This window comes from Aquarana catesbeiana, linkage group LG10, assembly GCF_042186555.1.
Source record: "Aquarana catesbeiana isolate 2022-GZ linkage group LG10, ASM4218655v1, whole genome shotgun sequence".
Lineage (NCBI taxonomy): Eukaryota > Metazoa > Chordata > Amphibia > Anura > Ranidae > Aquarana > Aquarana catesbeiana.
The window spans coordinates 5,711,988-5,736,977 of record NC_133333.1 but is presented as its reverse complement, the minus strand read 5'-3'; the positions used below and the strand labels follow the sequence as shown (position 1 = coordinate 5,736,977).

Genomic DNA, 24,990 nt, shown 5'->3' with positions numbered 1-24,990 from the left:
GATTTTATGTAATTGACCAACACAAAGTGTCACATAATTGTGAAGTGGAAGGAAAAAGATAAATGATACAAATAAATATGTGAAAAGTGTGTGTGGGGGGGGGGGGCATTTGTATTCAGCCCCCTTTACTCTGATACCCCTAACTAAAATCTAGGGGAACCAATTGCCTTCAGAAGTCATCTAATTAGTAATCTCAGTATAAATACAGCTGTTCTGTGGAGCCCTCGGAGGTTTGTTAGAGAACCTTAGTGAACAAACAGCATCCTGAAGGCCAAGGAACACACCAGACAGGTCAGGGATAAAGTTGTGGAGAAGTATAAAGCAGGGTTAGGTTATAAATAAATCTCCCAAGCTTTGAACATCTCACGGAGCTCTGTTCAATCCATCATCGGAAAATGGAAAGAGTATGGCACAACTGCAAACCTACCAAGACATGGCCGTCCACCTAAACTGACCGGCCGGGCAAGGAGAGCATTCATCAGAGAAGAACCAAGAGGTCCATGGTAACTCTGGAGGAGCTGCAGAGATCCACAGCTCAGGTGGGAGAATCTGTCCACAGGACAACTATTAGTCGTGTTCTCCACAAATCTGACCTTTATGGAAGAGTGACAAGAAGAAAGACATGGTGAAAGAAAGTCATAAGAAGTCCTGTTTGTAGTTTGTGAGAAGCCATGTGGAGGACACAGCAAACATGTGGAAGAAGGTGATCTGGTCAGAGGAGACCAAATTCAACTTTATGGCCTAAAAGTAAAACGCTATGTGTGGAGGAAACTAACACTGCACATCACCCTGAACACACCATCCCCACCGTGAAACATGGTGGTGGCAGCATCATGTGGTGGGGATGGTTTTCTTCAGCAGGGACAGGGAAGCTGGTCAGAGTTGATGGGAAGATGGATGGAGACAAATACAGGACAATCTTAGAAGAAAACCTGTTAGAGTCTACAAAGACTTGAGACTGGGGCGGAGGTTCACCTTCCAGCAGGACAACGACCCGAAACATCCAGCCAGAGCTACAATGGAATGGTTTAGATCAAAGCATATTCATGTGTTAGAATGGCCCAGTCACAGTCCAGACCTAAATCACATTGAGAATCTGTGGCAAGACTTGAAAATTGATGATCACAGACGTTCTCCATCCAATCTGACAGAGCTTGAGATATTTTACAAAGAAGAATGGCAGAAATGTCCTCTCTAGATGTGCAAAGCTGGTAGAGACATCCCCAAAAAGACTTGTAGAGAAAGGGGGTTCTACAAAGTATTGACTCCGGGGGGCGCCATACAAATGCCCCCCCCCCGCCACCCCCACACTTTTTTTGTTTGTAACATGAAAAAATGTGGAATGTCAAGGGGTATGAATACCTTTTCAAGGCACTGTAACCCTCGCTCCCCATATAGTGATCTGCATACAACACCCGCTCCAGGCCCATTCATACATAGCGAGCCCAGCTGAACTCGGGTGCAGATCTAGGTTTGGGCCCAGGATCATCATAATAAAGACCGCCCACTGCGTCCACTAAAAACGTCATTCCAATGTAGCACAGGATACAAGATAAAGGCTGACGCATTTCGCTCTGTACTCCAATCTGCTCTATAACAACATGCTGAGTACAGCCGGAGTGGGGGGGGGGGGTTGGAATTGGCCAAGGTACAGCCATATTAGTGGTGCTGCTGAATGCATATGTGCATGTTGGGACAACCCCCGAGCAGCCTTGTCAGACCTCAGGTAAAGAGGGGGTGCTGAGCCCGGGAAGCTCTTCTAAAATTCTCTTCCACTCTAATGTATCACATGACAAAGACAAGGGGAAGCAAAGACAAGGGGAAGCTTAGGAGGACATCCCTCACTGCTGGGCGGGGGGGGGGGGTTTTCCCGATGGTGGAAGTGAAATTGCTGAGGGAGAAGGATTTTTCCTGTTGGCTGTTTTGCTGGGGGGGGGGGATATTTGCTTGTTGGGGGGTTTGCTAGGGGAGGGGGGATTTTGCTTGTTGGGGGTCTTGCTAGGGGAAGGGGGATTTTTGATTGTTGGGGGGTCTTGCTAGGGGAGGGGGATTTTTGCTTGTTGGGGGTCTTGCTAGGGGAGGGGGATTTTTGATTGTTGAGGGTCTTGCTAGGGGAGGGGGGATTTTTGCTTGTTGAGGGTCTTGCTAGGGGAGGGGGATTTTTGCTTGTGGGGGTCTTGCTAGGGGAGGGGGGATTTTTGCTTGTTGGGGGTCTTGCTAGGGGAGGGGGGATTTTTGATTGTTGGGGGTCTTGCTAGGGGAGGGGGGATTTTGCTTGTTGGGGGTGTTTGCTAGGGGAGGGGGATTTTTGATTGTTGGGGGTCTTTGCTAGGGGAGGGGGGATTTTTGCTTGTTGGGGGTCTTGCTAGGGGAGGGGGGATTTTGCTTGTTGAGGGTCTTGCTAGGGGAGGGGGGATTTTTGCTTGTTGGGGGTCTTGCTAGGGAGGGGGGATTTTTGCTTGTGGGGTCTTGCTAGGAAAGGAAGATTTTTGCTGGTGGGGGGTTTGCTGGGGAAGGGGGGACTTTGGTTGGGATTTGCGAAGAGAGATGGATTTTTGCTGGTGGGGATTTGCTGTTGCCATAATTGGCCGTTTATCTGCATATTGTAAAAACTGCCAGTTTGTTGCCCCCATATCATTACAATTGGCCATTCCTTGCCTGCATATTGTCACATTTACTGTGATGTTTTCTGTTTGTTTAATGTAATGATTGCCCACTTGATGTCTACATATTGTTACAGTTGATTGGTTGTTGTCTGTGTTTCTATACAATTGCCCATTTGGGGCCCCTGAATCATCAAGTTTGACATCATTTTTTTTTTTTTTTTTGGCTTGTGTATTGTGATGATACTGCAGTTTAGAAGATCATTTCATATAATTATTCCCCTGCAGCCGTCACTATCAAAGCACGCCGACATTCTCCTTATGTTTCACCGCAGCGCACAAAGTGTCCCGTATTATTTCTATTTAACATATCATTACTATCCGCATATTTTGCCGCATAATGCTACATGTACGCCTCTATTTACAGCCTCAGTTATATTTTTGATTACATATATATACTGTAATTAAATATATATATATATATACACACAGTGTCTCACAAAAGTAAGTACACCCCTCAGTCACATAAATCTTTTCTTCTATCTTTTCATGTGACAACACTGAAGAAATGACACTTGTCTACAATGTAAAGTAGTGAGTGTACAGCTTGTATAACAGTGTAAATTTGCGTCCCCTCAAAATAACTCAACACACAGCCATTAATGTCTAAACCGCTGGCAACAAAAGTCAGTACACCCCTAAGTGAAAATGTCCAAATTGGGCCCAATTAGCCATTTTCCCTCCCCCCCCGTGTCATGTGACTAGTTAGTGTTACAAGGTCTCAGGTTGTGAATGGGGAGCAGGTGTGTTAAATTTAGAGTTATCGCTCTCACTCTCTCATACTGGTCACTGGAAGTTCCTACATGGCAAAAAACTCTCTGAGGATCTGAAAAAAGAATTGTTGCTCTACATAAAGATGGCCTAGGCTATAAGAAGATTGCCAAGACCCTGAAACTGAGCTGCAGCACGGTGGCCAAGACCATACAGCGGTATAACAGGACAGGTTCCACTCAGAACAGGCTCGCCATGGTCCACCAAAGAAGTTGAGGTCACGTGCTCAGCGTCATATCCAGAGGTTGTCTTTGTGACATACTGAAGCAGAGCATGATCCCCTCCCTTCAGAGACTGGGCCGCAGGGCAGTATTCAACATGATAATGACCCCAAACACACCTCCAAGACCACCACTGCCTTGCTAAAGAAGCTGAGGGTAAAGGTGATGGACTGGCCAAGCATGTCTCCAGACCTAAACCCTATTGATCATCTGTGGGACATCCTCAAACGGAAGGTGGAGGAGCGCAAGGTCTCTAATATCCACCAGCTCTGTGATGTCATCATGGAGGAGGGGAAGAGGACTCCAGTGACAACCTGTGAAGCTCTGGTGACCTCCATGCCCAAGAGGGTTAAGGCAGTGCTGGAAAATAATGGTGGCCACACAAAATATTGACACTTTGGGCCCAATCTGGACATTTTCACTTAGGGGTGTACTGACTTTTGTTGCCAGCGGTTTAGACATTAATGGCTGTGTGTTGAGTTATTTTGAGGGGACAGTAAATTTACACTGTTATACAAGCTGTACACTCACTACTTTACATTGTAGACAAGTGTCATTTCTTCAGTGTTGTCACATGAAAAGGAAGAAGAAAAGATTTACACAAATGTGAGGGGTGGTACTCACTTTTGTGAGGTACTGTATTTACTGTATATCTGACATATACCGCAGTGCTGTACAGAGATCACTGAGCCGGTCACATCAGTCTCTGTACCAGAAGAGCTTACACTCTAATGTCCCCTCCCCCACAGTCACACGCTATATAATATTATTATTATTTTTATTATTATTATTATTATTATTATTATATAGCTCTGACATATATCGCAGTGCTGTACAGAGAACACTGAGCCAGTCACATCAGTCTCTGTACCAGAGGAGCTTACACTCTAATGCAGTCAGGCTATTATTGTTATTTTTCATCACTAGTAAATTACACTTCAGCTCATACATGATGATGATGTTCTTGTTGTGACAATTGGTGTCATTGTTGTTTTCTGTCAGCCGTCTTTGCTGTCAGTTGTCACCTGCGTCTGCTCAGTCAGTTGTCACCCTGCGTTGTTGGGGTATTCGGTATTGACATTCAGTCAGGTGATTTTATTTGTGGGAAGAAATGAATTGATTCCTTTTGAGATAATAAGATTTTCCTCCGGTGAGTGTCAGAGGTTGGGGGGGGGGGGGGTCTGTAAAGCAGAGGTTGGGCGTCATTCTGACATTATAATCTCCCCGTCAGTCGCCCGGCTCCCGGATGAGTTTTCATTCTCCATTGACTTTCACGTTTCCAGGCTCAGGAACGGCTTTGTGTGTGTGATGTGAGATCTCGTGGTGCGGCTGCTGCGAGAGAGGCATGGTGGAAGGATGGAGAGAGGAGAAGTGACACAACCGCCGAGGAGGGGGGGGGGGGGGAGCGAAATAAACTGAAGACACAGACTGAGAGATAATGATGGGGAAGAGGAACTGTCGGGGAACATTATTAGATGCGGAAAAAAAGACCGCCAGACACAAAGGCTCTGCTGAAACCATCTCCAGCACGGTGAGAAAAGTGCGACGGAAGAAAACTAAGTGAATGGAGGTGCGAAGACGGTGAGCGCTGATGGGATAGGGATATGAGAGCCAAGGGTTAGTATAGATGGAGCGGAGCAGACAAAGACCTCGGCCAAGGAAAAGAAAATGGCAATGGTCTCTTCTGAGTAGGAAAATCCTTCATGGCTCAACTTAACGATGAAGAGCTGGATGGACTTCATGGGCAGGAGGTCCAAGGCGTCTCGTCAGATGGGCGAAGGATATGGATCGCCGTCTTCTTGAGTTTCATTGTCCTCTTGACCACTGCAGGCAACTCTCTTCTCATCTTGCTCATCTTCACCCAAAGGTCCCTTCGGAACACTTCCAACTACTTCCTGGTGTCCCTCTTCATGTCGGACCTCATGGTGGGCCTGGTGGTGATGCCGCCGGCCATGCTGAACGAGCTCTACGGCAGGTGGGTTCTGGACGGCGCCTTCTGTTGCATCTGGTACTCCTTCGATGTCATGTGCTGCAGCGCGTCCATACTCAACCTTTGCGTTATCAGCCTGGACCGGTATCTGCTCATCATCTCGCCGCTCAAGTACAAGCTCCGCATGACATCCTGCCGGGCCTTGGGCCTGATGTTGGCCACCTGGACGTTGGCAGCGCTGGCCTCATTTCTACCCATTGAGATGGGATGGCATGAGCAGAACTTGGAGGCGCCGTCCTCAAACTTGACATCTGTCGTGGAGGAGAAGCAGTGCCGGCTCACGGTCAGTCTACCATACGCTCTGATCGCCTCCTGCTTGACCTTCTTCCTGCCGTCGGCAGCCATTTCCTTCACCTACTGCCGGATTCTGTTGGCAGCTAGGAAACAAGCCATCCAGGTGGCCTCCCTGACCACCAACATGCCCAACACTACTGAAGACCACCCTCAGGTGAGTAACAGCTTCATTAGAAGGGCGTCAGTTGTAAGGTGAGGAAGCTTTTGCAAATAAACAGAAACCTAAAAATTTTGAAGACTGAAGGCAGAAATGGACAAAGTGGTCCATCGAGTCTGCCTGATATTTCACATTTTTGTCTGGATAGACCTTTGTTTATGGGCCCAGCACACTTCCCCTGCGCAACTCTGCTGACCTCTGTAAATCCCAGTCATGAGTGAACATTGAGATTTCTTAATTTTCTTGAAATTTCGGCAAAAATTTTTGGATTTAGTAAAATGTTACCATTTTGGTTGAAATGCATTTAAGCCAATTTAAAATGGTGAAATGAAGGTGCTTATGGTGTTTTTTAGGGTGCCATGTGCTTTAGGTATCTCCTGAGGGTTAAGGAAGCTCCTTTCACATATCCTAGACCTGTTCTTGTGCTGAAGAAACAGTCCATAAATTATGAAAAAAAGTAATATTAACAAATGAGACTATATAGAAAAAATTATCAAATACAAAAATAAAAAATAAAAAAAGTCACTACAAAACTAAAAAAATACACTTTTTTTCTTTCTATTTTTTAGTTTATTTTTATTTTTTGAGCAAAATACACTTTTTTTTCTTTCTTTTTCTTTCTACTTTTTTAGCAAATTTCTCTAAAAAAAAGTGGTCTACACTGTTTGTTTTTGTTTTATATATTCTAGCAAAAAGATGAAAAAAATAGGATATATATATATCTCCTAATAAATAAAATTATATATATCCTGATATAATTTTTTTTCTATTTAATCAATTACAATTTTATTTTACCTTGTTTATTTTTTGTTTGTTTTGTTTTTTTTTTGTTTTTGTTTTTTTTTACTTTTATTTTTTTACCTATTTATTAATTTTGAGCACATTTTTCTTAAGCAATGTATTTTAAAAAGGGTTAACACTGCTTTTTTGTTTGAGTGTATTTTTTTAAAATGATTTTCCTTTTTGGTCCTGTTACTACACTACATTCATCTCTTTCCCTTTTTTTAGTTTTTTTTCACAAGGGTTTCATACGAAGTTACAAGGAAGGATTACAGCCAAAAAATATATTTTGTATTTAATTTTATATTTTTATTTATTTTGGTAATTATTTATTGATTTTTTTTTTACCCCCCCCCCAACCTTTTTTTTATTATAAATATCTATCTATCTATCTATCTATCTATCTATCTATCTATCTATCTATCTATCTATCTATCTATCTATCTATCTATCTATCTATATATATATATATATATATATATATATATATATATATATATATATATATCTCATATTAAAATATATATATATATATATGTATGTATGTTTTGTTTTGTTTTGTTTTCAGGGAAGGATTAGAGCCAAAACCTTCTTCATGTCCTTCATTATTTTAATTGTTTTTCCTTTTTTTTTTTTTTTTTTTTTTTTTAAGGGAAGGGTTAAAGCCTCTGTCGGGTTTTTCTCGCAGTCTGAGAGGTTTTACTTAAAGTGATTGTAATTTCTTGTTTTTTTCCTATAACAAACATGTTATACTTACCTCCTCTGTTGCAGTGGATTTGCACAGAGCAGCCCCGATCCTCCTCTTCTCGGGTCCCTCTTTGGTTCTCCTGGCCCCTCCCTCCTGTTCAGTGCTATGGGGGGGGGGGCACCCGAGCCGAGTCACAGCTCCATGTCAGACACGGAGCCCCGGCCTGGCCCGGCCCCCTCTCTCTCTCCTGTTTGGCTAGCTGACTCTGATTGACAGCAGCGGCAGCCAATGGCACCGCTGCTGTGTCCCAGCCAATCAGGGGGGAGAATCTCAGATGGCTGAGACACTTGTGGACATCGCTGGACAGAGAGGGGGTTCAGGTAAGTATTGGGGGGGGGGGGGTGTTGCTGCACACAGAAGGATTTTTATCTGAATGCATAGAATGCACCTTCTGATTTACAACGCCTTTAATTTCCATTTCCGGTGACCACACAGTGCGGGCGCAAACACAGATAACCGGGAAATATTTGGCAGAGGCTCTGTGAGTGTGACGGGTGATTGGTTGGTGTTTGTCCCATTTTTCTACCCAGTGATGTGAATGGTCACTAAAAAACTGCAGATCAACAGCAGCTGGAAGATGTACAAAGGTAACAAATGGAGGTCATGTGACTCCAAGAAAAAAAAAACAAGACTGAGAATGAAACAAAGTTTGTCTATTAACTGTTGTATTTCTGAGGAGCTTTATATTTAATTACATTTTTTTTCTCCTCTCTTAATAACGCAACTGAATATTCTTTTTAATATTTTTAATTTTTTATATTAAAATACATTTTTAATACTAAATAACAAAAAAAAAATTTTTAAAGAAAAATTCTTATCAGCCGGGACCGGCTGTGATGGGGGCGGGGCCAAAGGCTGGAAATACAAAATTTGAACTTGGCCACCGGCGTCTGGTAGTTATGGCGCGGTGTTCCTTGTTTCTGGGATAATGATGATTGGCTCATGTTTTTGCGGTTGAAATGACGATTTTTGGGTTAAAAATAAAACATTTCTAAAATTAGATTCTCATTCTGAGTCCGCTGTGACCTGTCTCTCCCCCCCCCCCCCCCCCCCCCCCATTGTCCAGAAATCATTAATTATCTGATCCGATCTCTACTCTCTGCTGTAGAACCGTCTTGTTACTCACTGATGGATCCCACGCTGTCCGTGTGTTTTATGTGTGATAAGCCCCGTGTTCGCTTGGCAGTACAATCCATGGTGGAAGGGGGGGGGGTGTCACATCACATCTCATGAGCTCTGGGGAGGGGGGGGTCCTATCACATCTGAGGAACTGGGGGGGTCCCATCACATCTGAGGAACTGGGGGGGTCCCATCACATCTGAGGAACTGGGGGGGGTCCCATCACATCTGAGGAACTGGGGAGGTCCCATCACATCTGAGGAACTGGGGGGGTCCCATCACATCTGAGGAACTGGGGGGGTCCCACCATATCTGAGGAACTGGGGGGTCCCATCACATCCGAGGACCCGGGGGGGGTCCCATCACATCCGAGGACCCGGGGGGGTCCAATCACATCCGAGGAACTGGGGGGGTCCTATCACATCTGAGTAACGGGGGGGTCCCATTACATCTGAGGAACTGGGGGGAGTCCCATCACATCTGAGGAACTAGGGGGAGTCCCATCACATCTGAGGAACCGGGGGGTCCCATCACATCTGAGGAACTGGGGGGAGTCCCATCACATCTGAGGAACTGGGGGGGTCCCATCACATCTGAGGAACTGGGGGGGTCCCATCACATCTGAGGAACTGGGGGGGTCCCATCAAATCTGAGGAACTGGGGGGGTCCCATCACTTCCGAGGAACTGGGGGGAGACCTCAGCTTTGTAGATTAAGTGCTTATGGGGGATTGTATTGAATGCCTTTGCAAAATCCAGGTAGACTAAATCCACTGGCCTTGATGGCAGCTCACTTCCTCGTAGAATGTTAACAGATTGGTCTGGCAAGAATCACCTTTCGTAAACCCATACTGGTGATAAATACTTATATTTTTTTTTCCTCTAAATTCTTGGATATAGTTCCTTATCATCCCCTCCAATAATTTACCAACGATTGATGTTAGGCTGACTGGCCTGTAGTTCCCAGGGATTTGTTGTCTCTGTTCTTTTTTGAATATTGGTTCCACGTTGGCTTTTCTCCAATCAGCTGGTACAATTTCTGTCCACAAAGATTAGGAACAATGGTCTGGCTATAACCTGACTGAGTTCTCTGAGGTGAGGACTCTCGGGTGTAAGCCATCTGGTCCTGGTGATTTATTTGTATTGAGTTTATCCAGTCTTTCCTTCACTCTGACCTCTGTTAGTCACAAGGGTATGCCCTGTGATGTGCCACCAATATTACTCCCGTGGCCGGTATACCCTCTCCCCTTTCCTGTGTAAACACTGAGGAGAAGGAGGCTTTTAGTACAGTTGCCTTCTCTGTGTCATCCGTAACCATCCTCCCTTCCTCGTCTTTTATGTGGGCAATATGCTCGGATTTTGTCTTTTTACTGTTAATGTATCTAAAAAATTTCTTTTGGATTTTTTTTTTTTACTCTCCTCCGCTATGTGTCTCTTGTAATCTTTTTTTTGGCCGCCCTGATTGCGTTCTTACACTTCTTAATGCATTCCTTGTAGTGTTGGAATGCTGACTGCGACCCATCCCCTTTATTGTTTAAAGGCCATTTTTAATGAGGATTTGTACATTACGGTTTAGGAGATTTCATTCTGTGGCACTGATTTTAAATATTCCATGTGGCATTGATTAAATTATTCCATGTGGCATTGATTGAGATATTCAATGTGGGACTGATTGGAATATTCCATGTGGCATTGGTTAAATTATTCCATGTGGCACTGATTGAGATATTCCATGTAGCACTGATTGGATTTTTCCATGTGTAATTGATTGGATTATTCCATGTGGCACTGATTGCATTATTCCATATGGCACTGATTGGATTATACCATGTGGCACTGATTGAGATATTCCATGTGTAATTGCTTGGATTATTCCATGTGGCACTGATTGGATTATTCCATGTGGCACTGATTGGATTATTCCACACTGAATTATTCCATGTGGCACTGATTGAAATATTCCATGTGGCACTGATTGGATTATTCCATGTGGCACTGATTGGAATATTCCATGTGGCACTGATTGAAATATTCCATGTGGCACTGATTGAAATATTCCATGTGGCACTGATTGGATTATTCCATGTGGCACTGGTTGGATTATTCCATGTGGTACTGATACATATTACAGGTTTTCAATTTATTTCATTCATTTTTCTATCGATTGAACTCAGTGTTTTTTGTTTTTTTTTGTTTTTTTTCAGCCAATGCAGCATACAATCCCCGTAGCTCAATAGTCAGTGTGGTACTGATGGGAATAATCGCTGCGGCACTGATTGCTGCAATATGATTGGTTAGGAACAACCTCTAAAACTCTGGGATATACAGTACTATCGCTGTGACACTCCTAAAGTTTATGGGGCACTTATGGAAATAAATTCCGTGGCACTGATAGAAAAAAAAATCAGTGTGGCATTGACAGGAATTTTTTTATTTTTTCTCTATAAAAACTCGGCCTCCTTGATCCACAGCTGCTGCAATAAGATCCCATCCACACAGAGAGTATTGTCCTCAGCCAGTCAGTCCTGACTGGTAGAGCTGCCCTGAGACTGAGGAACAGTAAAGTGCAATCACCGTGCAAAGATACTCAGCGGGAAGCAGAGACTGCCTATGGAATATACGCGTGCCCCTCCCCCACCCCCCCCTGTACACCTTACAATTATAAAATTTAGTACACCCCTCACATTTGTGTAAATCTTTTCTTCTATCTTTTCATGTGACAACACTGAAGAAATGACACTTGTCTACAATGTAAAGTAGTGAGTGTACAGCTTGTATAACAGTGTAAATTTGCTGTCCCCTCAAAATAACTCAACACACAGCCATTAATGTCTAAACCGCTGGCAACAAAAGTCAGTACACCCCTAAGTGAAAATGTCCAAATTGGGCCCAAAGTGTCAATATTTTGTGTGGTCACCATTATTTTCCAGCACTGCCTTAACCCTCTTGAGCATGGAGGTCACCAGAGCTTCACAGGTTGTCACTGGAGTCCTCTTCCCCTCCTCCATGATGACATCACAGAGCTGGTGGATGTTAGAGACCTTGCGCTCCTCCACCTTCTGTTTGAGGATGTCCCACAGATGATCAAAAGGGTTTAGGTCTGGAGATATGCTTGGCCAGTCCATCACCTTTACCCTCAGCTTCTTTAGCAAGGCAGTGGTGGTCTTGGAGGTGTGTTTGGGGTGGTTATCATGTTGGAATACTGCCCTGCGGCCCAGTCTCTGAAGGGAGGGGATCATGCTCTGCTTCAGTATATCACAGTACACGTTGGCATTCATGGTTCCCTCAATGATCTGTAGCCCCCCAGTGCCGGCAGCACTCATGCAGCCCCAGACCATGACACTCCCACCACCATGCTTGACTGTAGACAAGACACACTTGTCTTTGTACTCCTCACCTGGTTGCCGCCACACACGCTTGTCACCATCTGAACCAAATACGTTTATCTTGGTGTAGTAAAGTCCCGGGACCCTTTAGGCCTAATGGTGACCTCCAGAGTCAAGGACAGCTGACATCCTTCTGTGTAGAGTGGGTTACAAGGCATGGTGGGTGTAATGCAAGATGAAACAGTGGGCGCCAGACACTTTTAGAATGCAAAAAAGAGATTTATTGTCTCTTGAATAGAACTGTGGGAAAGAGGGTTAGGGCCAGGACACCCTTAGGTAGATGCAATGTTAATTGGCAGACTCCAAGACTTCTATAGGCAGACAGCTATACAGGTGAAGGCCTCCAACCGAACACCACTTCTGTATAGGTAGGGCGCTGTCTCTTATGGCAGCAATCTTGTAGAAGTTACTAACTGTAATTGTATCCAACTATTTGCAACACAAACAGTTCTCATCTTACCCCACAATCACTCACTGAGGGTCTTCACTCAATGATCTCTCAGTCTCTCTCACCAGGCTTCAGATTCAATCGCCACTGGATCCCCTGAGCTCTTCCACTGTTGGCACTCAGTATCTTCCTCAAGCGTCACCCCCGCTTCCCTGCTTGGTCCCTGACTTGGCACTCACTGATGCTCCACAAGTGTCACCTCTGCTGTCCCGCTGGGTCCCTGACTTGGCACTTGCTGACTTATTTCCTGGCTGGTGAGAAGTCTGCTCTGGTATTGTCCTCAGCTTACTCACAGTGGTCTCCGGTAATAAGGTGGTTGGTCCGTTGGTGGCGACAGCTTCCCCTCTTTACCTCCGACCCCAACTGGTTCCCCGGCCAGCGGAACCGTTACTTCTGGTTGGACTACAAGCCCACAGTCCCAACCCTACACTGCTCTCCTGCTTCTGGATAGGCCCTCAGACAGCCTAGCAGCCAGATGTCCCTGAGATAGGCCTCAGGTTTCTGGCCTCCGGGGCAATGCAACACACGTCCACCCAGACAGCCGTCCAGGTGGCACAGAATAACCCCCGATCACCTGACTCCACCCAAATAAATAAGCTCTCCCAGCAGGCCAAGGGGCCCAAGAAAATCCCTGCCCATTGGCTGAGACACCCCATCCATTCATAATCCGTCCTTGTAATGCCCTTGTCTTATCCAATGTCACCCAGTGACAGAAGAGAGAAGTGCAGCAATTCCAGAATTAGGGGGAAATCAATTGATCTCCTAACAATTGGCCGAGGCAACTATCGCCGGGCAACTAAATTTAAGAGCAACCCTGCCTAACCATCAGGACGCTACATCGGTCTCATCAGACCACAGGACATGGTTCCAGTCATCTATGTCCTTAGTCTGCTTGTCTTCAGCAAACTGTTTCCGGACTTTCTTGTGCATCATCTTTAGAAGAGGCTTCCTTCTGGGATGACAGCCATGCAGACCAATTTGATGCAGTGTGCGGCGTATGGTCTGAGCACTGACAGGCTGACCCCCCCACCCCTACAACCTCTGCAGCAATGCTGGCAGCACTCATACGTCTATTTCCCAAAGACAACCTCTGGATATGACGCTGAGCACGTGACCTCAACTTCTTTGGTGGACCATGACGAGGCCTGTTCTGAGTGGAACCTGTCCTGTTATACCGCTGTATGGTCTTGGCCACCGTGCTGCAGATCAGTTTTAGGGTCTTGGCAATCTTCTTATAGCCTAGGCCATCTTTATGTAGAGCAACAATTCTTTTTTCAGATCCTCGGAGAGTTATTTGCCATGAGGTGCCATGTTGTACTTCCAGTGACCAGTATGAGAGAGTGAGAGTGATAACACCAAATTTAACACACCTGCTCCCCATTCACACCTGAGACCTTGTAATACTAAGGAGTCACATGACACCGGGGAGGGAAAATGGCTAATTGGGCCCAATCTGGAGATTTTCACTTAGGGGTGTACTGACTTTTGTTGCCAGCGGTTTAGACATTAATGGCTGTGTGTTGAGTTATTTTGAGGGGACAGTAAATTTACACTGTTATACAAGCTGTACACTCACTACTATACATTGTAGACAAGTGTCATTTCTTCAGTGTTGTCACATGAAAAGATAGAAGAAAAGATTTACACAAATGTGACTGAGGGGTGTACTTACTTTTGTGAGATCCTGTATATAAGAGGAGAGGATTTTAATTCTCATTGATGGGAATATCCTGCCGGCCGCCGCCACGTGACTCTCTGAGAAACATGAAGAGTCACCAGGCTGTCCACGGGGCACAAATGGCACCCTTTATTCCTCCGTTATAAATGTCACCGATTGGCACCGGGGATTTGCTGCGGTTCATTGAATGACATTCTCACGATTATGGCAGCGCTACTGCTATGACAGCCTCTCAGATGATTCACCCCCCCCCCCCAACACGAGAAATGTGCGCTGCGCTCTCCTGCCAGCCCTTCCTGCTGCCCACAGAGCATGCATAAAATATACACGCCCCTGTACCCTCTGTCTGCTGGGCTGCCGGGTGCCAAGTCGCTGTGTGCGCCGCAGGAGAACCCCCCCCCCCGCGCTCGCTCCCCACCCCCACCCAACGCAGCCAGCGCCGGTCTCCTCTTCTGTACGACAACCTCGCTCTGCTAAATCCTTCGCTTTTATTTTTTTTACGGTGCCGCCGCCTGGCCTCGAGGGTAACGCTCCGTCTCTGTAAACTCTCAGCGCTCGCTCACTCCATGCGGGTTCATCCAAGCTCGTGCGTTTTTGGGGGTTTTTTTTGTACGCTCCTGAGCTGCGCATTTTTTTTTTTTTGGGGGGCGGCCCAAATCATTTCAATGCGCTGGAACGCACAAAAAAAAAAGTACGGCAGTCAACATTTTTTACCAAACCACACGGTACTGCGATCCCATGCGTTTTAGTCGCTGCGAACGCACGTGTTTGCTAGATGCGTGGGGGAGGGGTGCGGGGTGCCATTAGGAATGAATTGCACCTGCACACATCTGCAGATGGCAGCGCCAACTGCCATGGATATGAACGAGCCCTGCACACCCCTTCACCTCTAGCAAACACGGTTGTATTCGTTGCTCACCAAAACGCATGGTACCGCAGTACCGTGCAGCGCGCCTCCCAAAAAAATCGTAGCCTTCCGTGCTTTTTGCGTGTTCCAGAGAATTGGGCGACCCATTAAAATTGACGGTCTGGCAAAAAAAAAAAAAAAAGTGCAGCGAGGGGTAATGCACAAAAAAAAAAGCACACATGCTCGGACGCAACTATATAGTGTGAATGAGCCCCAAAAATGAACGGCACCTGTGCGTGTCTCCAGACACCAATGCGTTTTTTTTTTTTTTTGCACCAAAATTGGTGTGAACAACTTCTTTGACACCTTTTATTTGCATTGTAGCGCACGACTTTGGGAGTGCAAAACAATGGATGCATCGGAGGAACACACGTCACCCAATGAGGACGTTCGCATCGATGTGTTCTGTTTTTAAAAAAATTAGACATGTCCCGTTTTTTTTTTTTTTTTTTTTCTGTGCATTTTATGCCCTATTTACACGTGTGCGACTCCAAAATCGTGCAATTTTTTCCTTTTTGTGAATTTGACGCAACTTTTGGATGGGTGCAACTTGAGTGCGACTTTGGCTGTTGCACATTGTAACATTTAAGATGCGACTTTCATGTGACTCTTGAGTGTACATTGCAGTCTATGGCACCCAAGTCGCAGGAAAGATGCATCAAAGTAGTGCAGGGGCCTTTCTAAAGTCGCTGCGACTTTAAAAGCGAAACTTCAGTCATTTTTTTTTTAACTTCCCATCTATTAAATCTTCTGCCCTTGTTGTTGTTTTAACTTTGGATAGTAAAACTTTTTTTTTTTTTTCTGCCAGTAAATCCCTTATACAGCCCACTTCCTGTTTCTTGTCTGGTCATTATCCTAGGCTTATGACATCATGCACAGCTCTCTCTCTCACTCTCGTGAGAGTTTGCCAGGAAGGGAGGGGGTATAAGTCATAAGAGGGCCAATGAAAGCTGCATAGTTGGAGGTGTGCCTCCTGTGTAAATCCAGGAAGTGAACAGGCAGCAGCTTCAGCTGCCCACAGTTAAAATGGCTGCAGCCAGACTCAGTGGAGGGAGATTTATGCAGCATATTTGGCAAGTACAGAATCGCAGTATATATAAAATAATATGCAAAGTGGTTGGAGGGAAGCTTCAGAATAGCAAAGATGTTTTTATTACAAATGATGTGAGTGGACTGCAGTTCCTCTTTTTTGCATTAATTTGTACGGCTTCCATTGAAATATATGCGCTGCGACATTGTCGTGCGACTTTGTGTCCCAAAGCTGCATGACAGGTCGCAACAAGTGTGAATGGAGCCTTAGGATGTCACTGCAGGAGATCAATACTTATCGGTCAAACCAAATAAAAACGCATCACACCACATGTAATAACGTGCGTCAACACGCTACAGCGCACAATAAAAAATTCACTAAAAAAAAGGAGACGTAAAGGGCGAACCCGGCGTTCTATAGATACTAGGTGAGTGTTGCTTGATGGAAGTCGCTGTGTGGTCGTCTCTTATAGACCTCCTAATTCTGGATGGACGCTTACGTGCTGCATAAGGATGGGTGGAGGGATTTGGCCGCAATATTGACAATTCCAGCAAAATTTTGCTGAGAGAAATATTTTCACTCGTTAAACTACTTTGTGGAATTTGCTTGAAATTTTTTTTTTTTTTTTTTTTTTTTAGGGAAGGTGGATCTGGGGTAGTTTAGTTTTATTTTGTGCTCTTTTTATTAGTTTTTTGTTTTGTTTTGTGCTCTTTTTTTAATTGTTTTGTTTTATTTTGTTTTTAATTATTTCTCTACTGTTGCTTTTATTTTCCTTTTTTTTTATTCTTTCCTGTGTTTTTTCTTTTTTATTGACAATGTTTTTTTAGGGAAGGTGGATCTGGGGTAGTTTCGTTTTTTTAATTTGTGCTCTATTTATTTATTTATTTATTTTTGTTTTATTTTGTTTTTCTTATTTCTGTACTGTTGCTTTTATTTTCCTTTTTTTTAATTCTTTCCTGTGTTTTTTCTTTTTTATTGACAATGTTTTTTTAGGGAAGGTGGATCTGGGGTAGTTTCGTTTTTTTAATTTGTGCTCTATTTATTTATTTATTTATTTTTGTTTTATTTTGTTTTTATTATTTCTGTACTGTTGCTTTTATTTTCCTTTTTTTTTTTTTTCCTGTGTTTTTTTTATTTTTTATTGACAATGTATTTTTTAGGGAAGGTGGATCTGGGGTAGTTTCGTTTTTGTTTTATTTTGTGCTCTTTTTACTTGTTTGCTTTTCTTTTAGTTTTTTGTTTTTGATTATTTCTCTACTGTTGCTTTTATTTTCCTTTTTTTTTTTTTCTTCTTTTTTTTTTTTTCATGTGTTTTTTCTTTCTGTAAACAAAAATAAAGAAAATAATGAAGGGTACTGAGGAGCCATTTTTTCTGGCACAATAACCAGTTCAGGAATAGGTGGAAGAACCCTCGGGGGGGGGGGGGGGACTATTAGAACAAAAACCACCTTTCCCAATGAGTTGGAATGCATTTCACTAAAATGGCAAAACGTTGAAATCTCTCACTTTTTTCGAAATTTGGGGGGATCGCAGAAATCGCATGGGTTAGATGAAGAATCGGTCCTTCTGGTGGTTGGAGTTTGAGGGTTCGTGCACACTTCTGTGTTGTGGCACTACACCGGCTCCGTGTGAGGTATGTTTGCGATGTCATTTATTGGGAGTAGCGCCCTCAACGCACCGTATCATAGAGCCCAATGCAGCGCACCATATATCGTGCATTGTGCCGTGATGTTGAAACAAGGTCATGCACGGTCCTTTCATCCATTGTGGTGCCTCGATGGTTTATTTATTTTTGCACAGACTGCCCGAAACACATGCAATACTGCACCACAATGGAATGCCTAATTGTAAGTAGGCCCAGATGCTTCAGAATTCACAGTTACAGCTTACCTGCTGTTGACCTCCATCAAACTCGCTGTTGACTTTCTTCTGACCTGCTGTTGACCTCATCCTGACCTGCAGTTGGCCTCCTCCTGACTCACTGTTTATTTCCTCTTGACCTACTGTTGACCTCCTCCTTACCTGCAGTTGACTTTATTCTGACCTGTTAAAAGGCCTCCTTCAGACCTGGTGATGGCCTCCTTCAGACCTGGTGATGGCCTCCTTCAGACCTGGTGATGGCCTCCTCCAGACCTGGTGATGGCCTCCTCCAGACCTGGTGATGGCCTCCTCCAGACCTGCTGAGGGCCTCCTCCAGACCTGCTGAGGGCCTCCTCCAGACCTGCTGAGGGCCTCCTCCAGACCTGCTGATGGCCTCCTCCAGACCTGCTGATGGCCTCCTCCAGACCTGCTGATGGCCTCCTCCAGACCTGCTGATGGCCTCCTCCAGACCCGCTGATGGTTTCCTCTGACCTGCTGATGGCCTCCTCCTGATCCACTTTTAACCTACTCCGAACCTACTGTTGAACCCCTCCTGACCTGTGGCTGGCCTCCTCCTGACTCCTCTATCTAAGTTGCTTCCATGTTCCTATTGACTTGCATGAAGGGAGGCTGTTCTGGCACCCCCACCCCCCCCCCAACAGTCCAAAAAGAAGAAAAAACAAAATATAAGTGCTCGTCCAAAGGAACATTAGCCATCCTAACCCCTTGAGGTGATCAGATCAACTTTGAGGTGAGCATGAATGTACCTTTTATAAACTGACTGATCCAATAATGACTGAGACATAAACGCTTGGCTTGGCCTGTAAATGGAGAGGGAATGAGGGAGGGAGAAGTGAAGCCTGGCATGACTGATATTGGTTATTTTGGGGGTGGGGGTAGTAGTGATCATGCCAGGTTTTCCAACTTGGCCCCTTGGCTTTTCCCCAGACAGCGAGGTTTAGTTTCATCCACAAACATGGCATTGAATGTCACCCAATGTGGCACCTGTAGGGTAACTGAGCTTTTTTCAGCAGTCATTAAGCAGGGATGCTGATTGCATTATCAATGGCCAGAAGAGGGAGCACTTACAGGCCTGGGTATGAAGATATGGAGCATTAAATGTATCCATATGAAAGCACATCAGCCACTACTTTGATAACTGTTACAGATGTTCTGCAGATTTCGCAGAGTTCCTATTGGACGGGGGGGGGGATTGGGGCGGGCGTTTCCTCAGGTTTTGTCTCTATAGATGGTTTGGCAGAGGAAGCCAAGCATGAAATCTGGACAGATGGTTGTATCCCCCGGCGAGGCGCTGACATATAAAAGGAGCCGAGTGCAGAATGATAGTTCAAATCCCTGTTGAGCTAAAAAACAGATTTCGGTTCTTCCTGCGGCTGATATTCGCTGGAGGTTCGAATCTGGGGGGTTCTCCACCCAACACTGACATTCTGGCTTTTGGGCCAATGATGGCAGTCCAAACCTCCAACAAGGTTCCTCTACAGCCAATTAGGATGGGCAGATGGTGGCCCCATGGTAACGAGGTAGTCTTTCCTACTAGGACTACTTTCCTACTAGAATCTTAATTTTCCTCAAAAAATTGTACAAATATTTTGGCTTGAATTGGGCAATCTTCACCATCGTAGTCTCATCCATCTGCTTCTCTCTCTCAGGTTCTCAGGCTTCCTGCCACTGAAAGCCGAAAGTTCATCACTAAACACAGCAAGAAGGCCCTGAAAGCCAGCCTGACCCTGGGCATCCTGCTGGGCATGTTCTTTGTGGCGTGGCTGCCCTTCTTCGTGGCGAACGTCGTCCAGGTGAGCTGCAGACAAAACCAACCCAGAGCCATGGTATGACCAGAGCATATTAGGGCTGACTTCCCTAGAGGAGGAAGGCCTTCCTCCCTATGGTTGCCCATGCTCGGTTGTGCATACTCGTTTTTGTAAAGCCCAAGCTAAAATTAACCCACACAGGTGCAGGAGTCAGAGTAGTGACCCCCTCCAGAGCAGCGACCCCGTCCCCCTCCAGAGCAGTGATCCACCATCCTTAGAACAGTGATCCCATCCATCCTTAGAGCAATGACCCCCTCCATCCTTAGAGCAATAACCCCCTCCATCCTTAGAGCAATAACCCCCTCCATCCTTCGAGCAATGACCCCCTCCATCCTTAGAGCAATGACCCCCTCCATCCTTAGAGCAATGACCCCCTCCATCCTTAGAGCAATAACCCCCTCCATCCTTAGAGCAATGACCCCCTCCATCCTTAGAGCAATGACCCCCTCCATCCTTAGAGCAATAACCCCCTCCATCCTTCGAGCAATAACCCCCTCCATCCTTCGAGCAATAACCCCCTCCATCCTTCGAGCAATGACCCCCTCCATCCTTAGAGCAATGGCCCCCTCCATCTTTAGAGCAGTGGTCCCCTCCAGAACAGTGACCCCCTCCATCCTTAGAGCAATGACCCTCTCCATCCTTAGAGCAATGACCCCCTCCATCTTTAGAGCAGTGACCCCCTCCATCCTTAGAGCAATGACCCCCTCCATCCTTAGAGCAATGACCCCCTCCATCCTTAGAGCAATGACCCCCTCCATCCTTAGAGCAATGACCCCCTCCATCCTTAGAGCAATGACCCCCTCCATCCTTAGAACAGTGACCACCTCCATCTTTACTACAGTGACCCCCTCCATCTTTACAGCAGTGACCCCCTCCAGAGCAGTGATCCACCATCCTTAGAACAGTGACCCCCTCCATCCTTAGAGCAATGACCCCCTCCATCCTTGGAGCAATGACCCCCCTCTATCCTTAGAGCAATGACCCCCTCCATCCTTAGAGCAATGACCCCCTCCATCCTTAGAACGGTGACCACCTACATCTTTACAGCAGTGACCCCCTCCAGAATAGTGACCCCCTCCAGAGCAGTGATCTACCATCCTTAGAACAGTGACCCCCTCCATCCTTAGAGCAGTGATGTACCATCTTTAGAAAAGTGACTACCTCCTCTTTACAGCAGTGACCCCCTCCATCCTTATAGCAGTAGCCCCCTCCAGAGCAGTGACCCAAGATCCTTTAGAGCAGTGACCCTCTCCCCCTCCAGAGCTGTGAGCGTGACCCTCTACCCCTCTAGAATATGAACCCCTTCCTGTGCAAAGCAGTGACTGTTCCTCGTTAAAAGCAGTGACCCTCTCCCCCTCCAGAGCAGTGATTTTCCCCCCTCTCCCCCAAAAGAACAATAACCCCTTCCTATCCAGAGCTGTGACTCCTCCCCTCCAAAGCATTGGCTCCACCCCCTCCCTGCCTCTTTAGCTAGAGTCTGAATGTTTTAGTCTTCAAGAGTCTGAGCGCAAACAGCTTCTGCTGTGCACTGTGCTCTAGGATTCCTCTTTCATGGGTGTAAAGTGTATTAAATTTAAATATATATATATATATATATATATATATATATATATATATATATATATATATATATATATATATATATATATATATATATATATATATATAATATAATATATATTATGAAATCTAAAACCATTTAAAACGTAAACATTTAAAAAAAAAAAAAAACGATCCCAACCAATGAGCGTTTCCCGGGACCCCAGCTGGGGACCCCATAGGTGCTCCCACACACCATGCTGTGGACGTTGATCTCAATGTCTGTCTGGTGATGTAAATGCCTTTACATTTTTACCAGTTTGGATTTTCGCTCCCCGCCATTTTCCCCGCCCGCCTCCTGTGTACTTACTGTCGTTCTTCTCTTGTGTCTCACAGGCGGTCTGTGACTGCGTCCCCCCCGGATTGTTCGATGTGCTGACCTGGCTCGGCTACTGTAACAGTATGATGAACCCCATCATCTACCCGCTCTTCATGAGGGACTTCAAGAGAGCCATGGGGAAGTACCTACCTTGCTGCCGGCGGTCCCGGGTCATCTCCCTGTCGGTACGCAACTCCAACAGCGCCCCACGCCTGGGGCTATCCCTGAGGAACGTGCTAACCCTACGTGGGGAGACCGACTCCATGTACTCAGCCACCCTGGGCAATGACCACCTACTGCCCCATTATAAGGACCTCAGTACCGACCCGCTACCAGTCACCGCAGCCGACTCCGTCAACCTGTTTGACCTGGAGCAAGAGATGCAGGTACACCAGCTGAACACACCTATGGACTGAGGGGTCCTGGAGGCCCCCGGAGCCCCCTTGTACTGCCCACCCTATCCCGATCTCACTGACTTTTTTGTGTCCTGTCATTTTCAAAAACATTTTAAAGATTTGATATGGAATACCCGATCGTGGTGAGGAGGGTCAACGGGGACAACTGTTTATTTATTTTAATTTTTTTTAAATGGATTTAAGGATAGTGGGTGGAGCTATGACAGTCACCCCTTTTACACCCCGATGCGGGGCTGGAGAGGCCCAGCCGATAAGTGTCAGAGACGACCAAGGTGACCTTTCTCTTTTGTAGTCATTTGACGTTACGACATGTGCGGAACGAAAACATTTGTTTTGTTTCAATTCGTTAATTTAATTCGTAAATTATTTTGTTTAAATAACTTTGTTTTCGAAATTTGTTTGATTTAATTTAGTTTTTTTCATGTATTTTTCGAATTTGATTTGAATTTTACCAAATTTGGAAACATTTTAGTCCAATATTCAAATTTCAATTTATTCTATTCGAATTTCATGGTTATATTCTTTCTATTTTATTCTATTCTATTGTTTTTTTTCTATTCTAATCTATTCTATTCTATCCCTTAATTTATATTCTATTTTATTCAACTCTTTTATTTTCTGTTTTGTTCTGTTTTACTCCTATTCTTTTCTATTCTATTTTTTGTTCTATTCTATTTTTTGTTCTATTCTATTCTTTTTTTTCTCTTCTGTTCTGTTTTACTCAATTCTTTTCTATTCTGTTATTTTTTTATTCTATTCCCTTATTTCCTATTCTATTGTATTTGATTCTGTTCCTTTAATTTCTATTCTATTTTATTCTACGCTTTTATTTTCTGTTTTGTTCTGTCTTACTCCTATTTTCTGTTCTTCTTTTTTTCTATTCTGTTCCATTCTTTTTTTTTTCTCTTCTGTTCTGTTTTACGCTATTATATTCTATTATTTTTCTATTCTATTTCCCTTTCTATTTTATTTTATTCCTTTCATTTATATTCTATTTCATTCTACTTTTTTATTTTCTATTCTATTTTGTTCTGTTTTACTCCTATTATTTTCTATTCTGTTTTTTATTTTCTATTCTGTTCTATTCTTTTTTTTTCCTCTCTTCTGTTCTGTTTTTCTCTATTCTTTACTATTCTATTATTTTTCTATTCCATTCCCTTATTTCCTATTCTATTTTATTATATTCTTTTATATTCTATTCTGTTTTACTCTATTATTTTCTATTATCTTTTCTATTCTATTTATTTTCTATTATACTGTATTTTATTCTATTCTTTTATTCTATATTCTATTATGTTCTCTTTTACTCTGTAGCCGCATGCAGAAGGTTTTTTTTTAACCTTGATGCAGAGAATGCATTAAGGTAAAAAAAAAAACTTTCTGCCTTTAGAACCACTATAAAGATAACCTGTCACCAAAAATGCATCACTTAGGGAACTTTTTGTCTAAGTGATTGAAAAAAAATAAATATAGGGTACTGAAGTTTGTCACCATTTCACATTTAAGCTTTGACATGTTGGTTATCTATTCATTCGTTACAACCTCATCTTTTATAGTTTACCAAAAAACAATTGGGTACTATATTACATTTGTGAGCCCTAAAATAACTTTAGTGTATTTTTTTTTTTTTTTACTGAAATTTTGCAGTAATATTGTGTGACATAAAAAAAAAAAAAAAAAAAAAGGGAACTACTACTAATTTATTCTCTGTGGGTGTCTTGCTTTCAGAAAACGGATAATGTCTGGAGGTTTTATGTAATCTTCAGGCCTAAAATATATATATATAATATATATATATTTTTTTTTGTTAAAAAAAAATATATATTTTGTGTTTATATACTGTACATATATACATACACACACACACACGCGCACGAAGGGTCTTAAAAAAGTTTCAGCACTTTTTTATATTTAATAGCATTAAAAAAAGTGGCAAAACTATTTGCAGAATATATATATATATATGTCATTTTGCCACTTTTTTTTTAATGCGATTAAATATAAAAAGTGCAGAAACTTTTTGAAGACCCTTAGTATGTATATGTGTGTGTATGTATATAAATTCCCCCCTTAATGCTAGCAACACTGTTCTATCAGCTTTAACCCTTTCTTTGCCAGAGCTGTTTATGCAATTTTTAAATTTTTTTAAACAAATGTTAAAAAAAAAAAAAAAAAAAAATAATTTTAGGCCTGAAGATTTTATATTTAAATATAATATAATAAATATATAGTATATGTTATTCTCTAGGGTGGGTGTGTGTAATAAAAATATATATATATATATATATATATATATATATATATATATATATATATATATATATATTTGCCCTTGATGCTAGCAACACTGTATTATCAGCCTTAACTTTCATTGCCAGAGCCGTTTTTGCACATTTTTTTTTTTTTTTTTTGCACGAATGTTAAAAAAAATTAAAAAAAGGATAAATTTAGGCCTGAAAGTTACATAAAACCCCCAAACATTACTATTTTCTGAAAGAAGACACCCCAGAGAATATTTTATATATATTTATCTTTACATTTTAGCTGCATTGGGAAATTTTATGATTATGACACTGAACTAAATTTTTGCCAAAATTTTCCTCTTATATTGAGTGATATTTATTTTATTTTAATTTAATTTATTTTTCCTTTTTTTTTTTTTTCGGCACAGCTCTTTCGGCCTCTTGTTGCTGCAAGGTCAGGGATAGTACAATGAAATGTTCTTAAACGGAACCTGCCAGGATCAGAGATGGCGGCTGCCAATACATCGCCCCCCC

At 43.5% G+C, this 24,990-nt stretch overlaps 1 protein-coding gene across 1 annotated transcript; it reads left to right on the top strand.

The window, feature by feature from the left end:
- Positions 1 to 4,876: 4,876 nt before the first annotated feature.
- Positions 4,877 to 24,990, top strand: HTR6 (5-hydroxytryptamine receptor 6). Its single transcript, XM_073601552.1, has 4 exons — positions 4,877 to 6,093; positions 19,721 to 19,864; positions 21,815 to 22,485; positions 24,885 to 24,990. The coding sequence occupies exons 1-3, from the start codon at positions 5,359 to 5,361 to the stop codon at positions 22,211 to 22,213; spliced, it is 1,278 nt and encodes a 425-aa protein (XP_073457653.1). The 5' UTR covers positions 4,877 to 5,358; the 3' UTR covers positions 22,214 to 22,485; positions 24,885 to 24,990.

What these genes read in the sequence shown, in the direction of transcription:
- HTR6 (XM_073601552.1), top strand. Translation starts at nt 5,359, where the DNA reads ATGGCTCAACTTAACGATGAAGAGCTGGATGGACTTCATGGGCAGGAG. An exon ending in CTACTGAAGACCACCCTCAG is followed by an intron (nt 6,094 to 19,720) that starts GTGAGTAACAGC and finishes TCTCTCTCTCAG; the next exon opens with GTTCTCAGGCTTCCTGCCAC. An exon ending in TCGTGGCGAACGTCGTCCAG is followed by an intron (nt 19,865 to 21,814) that starts GTGAGCTGCAGA and finishes TGTGTCTCACAG; the next exon opens with GCGGTCTGTGACTGCGTCCC.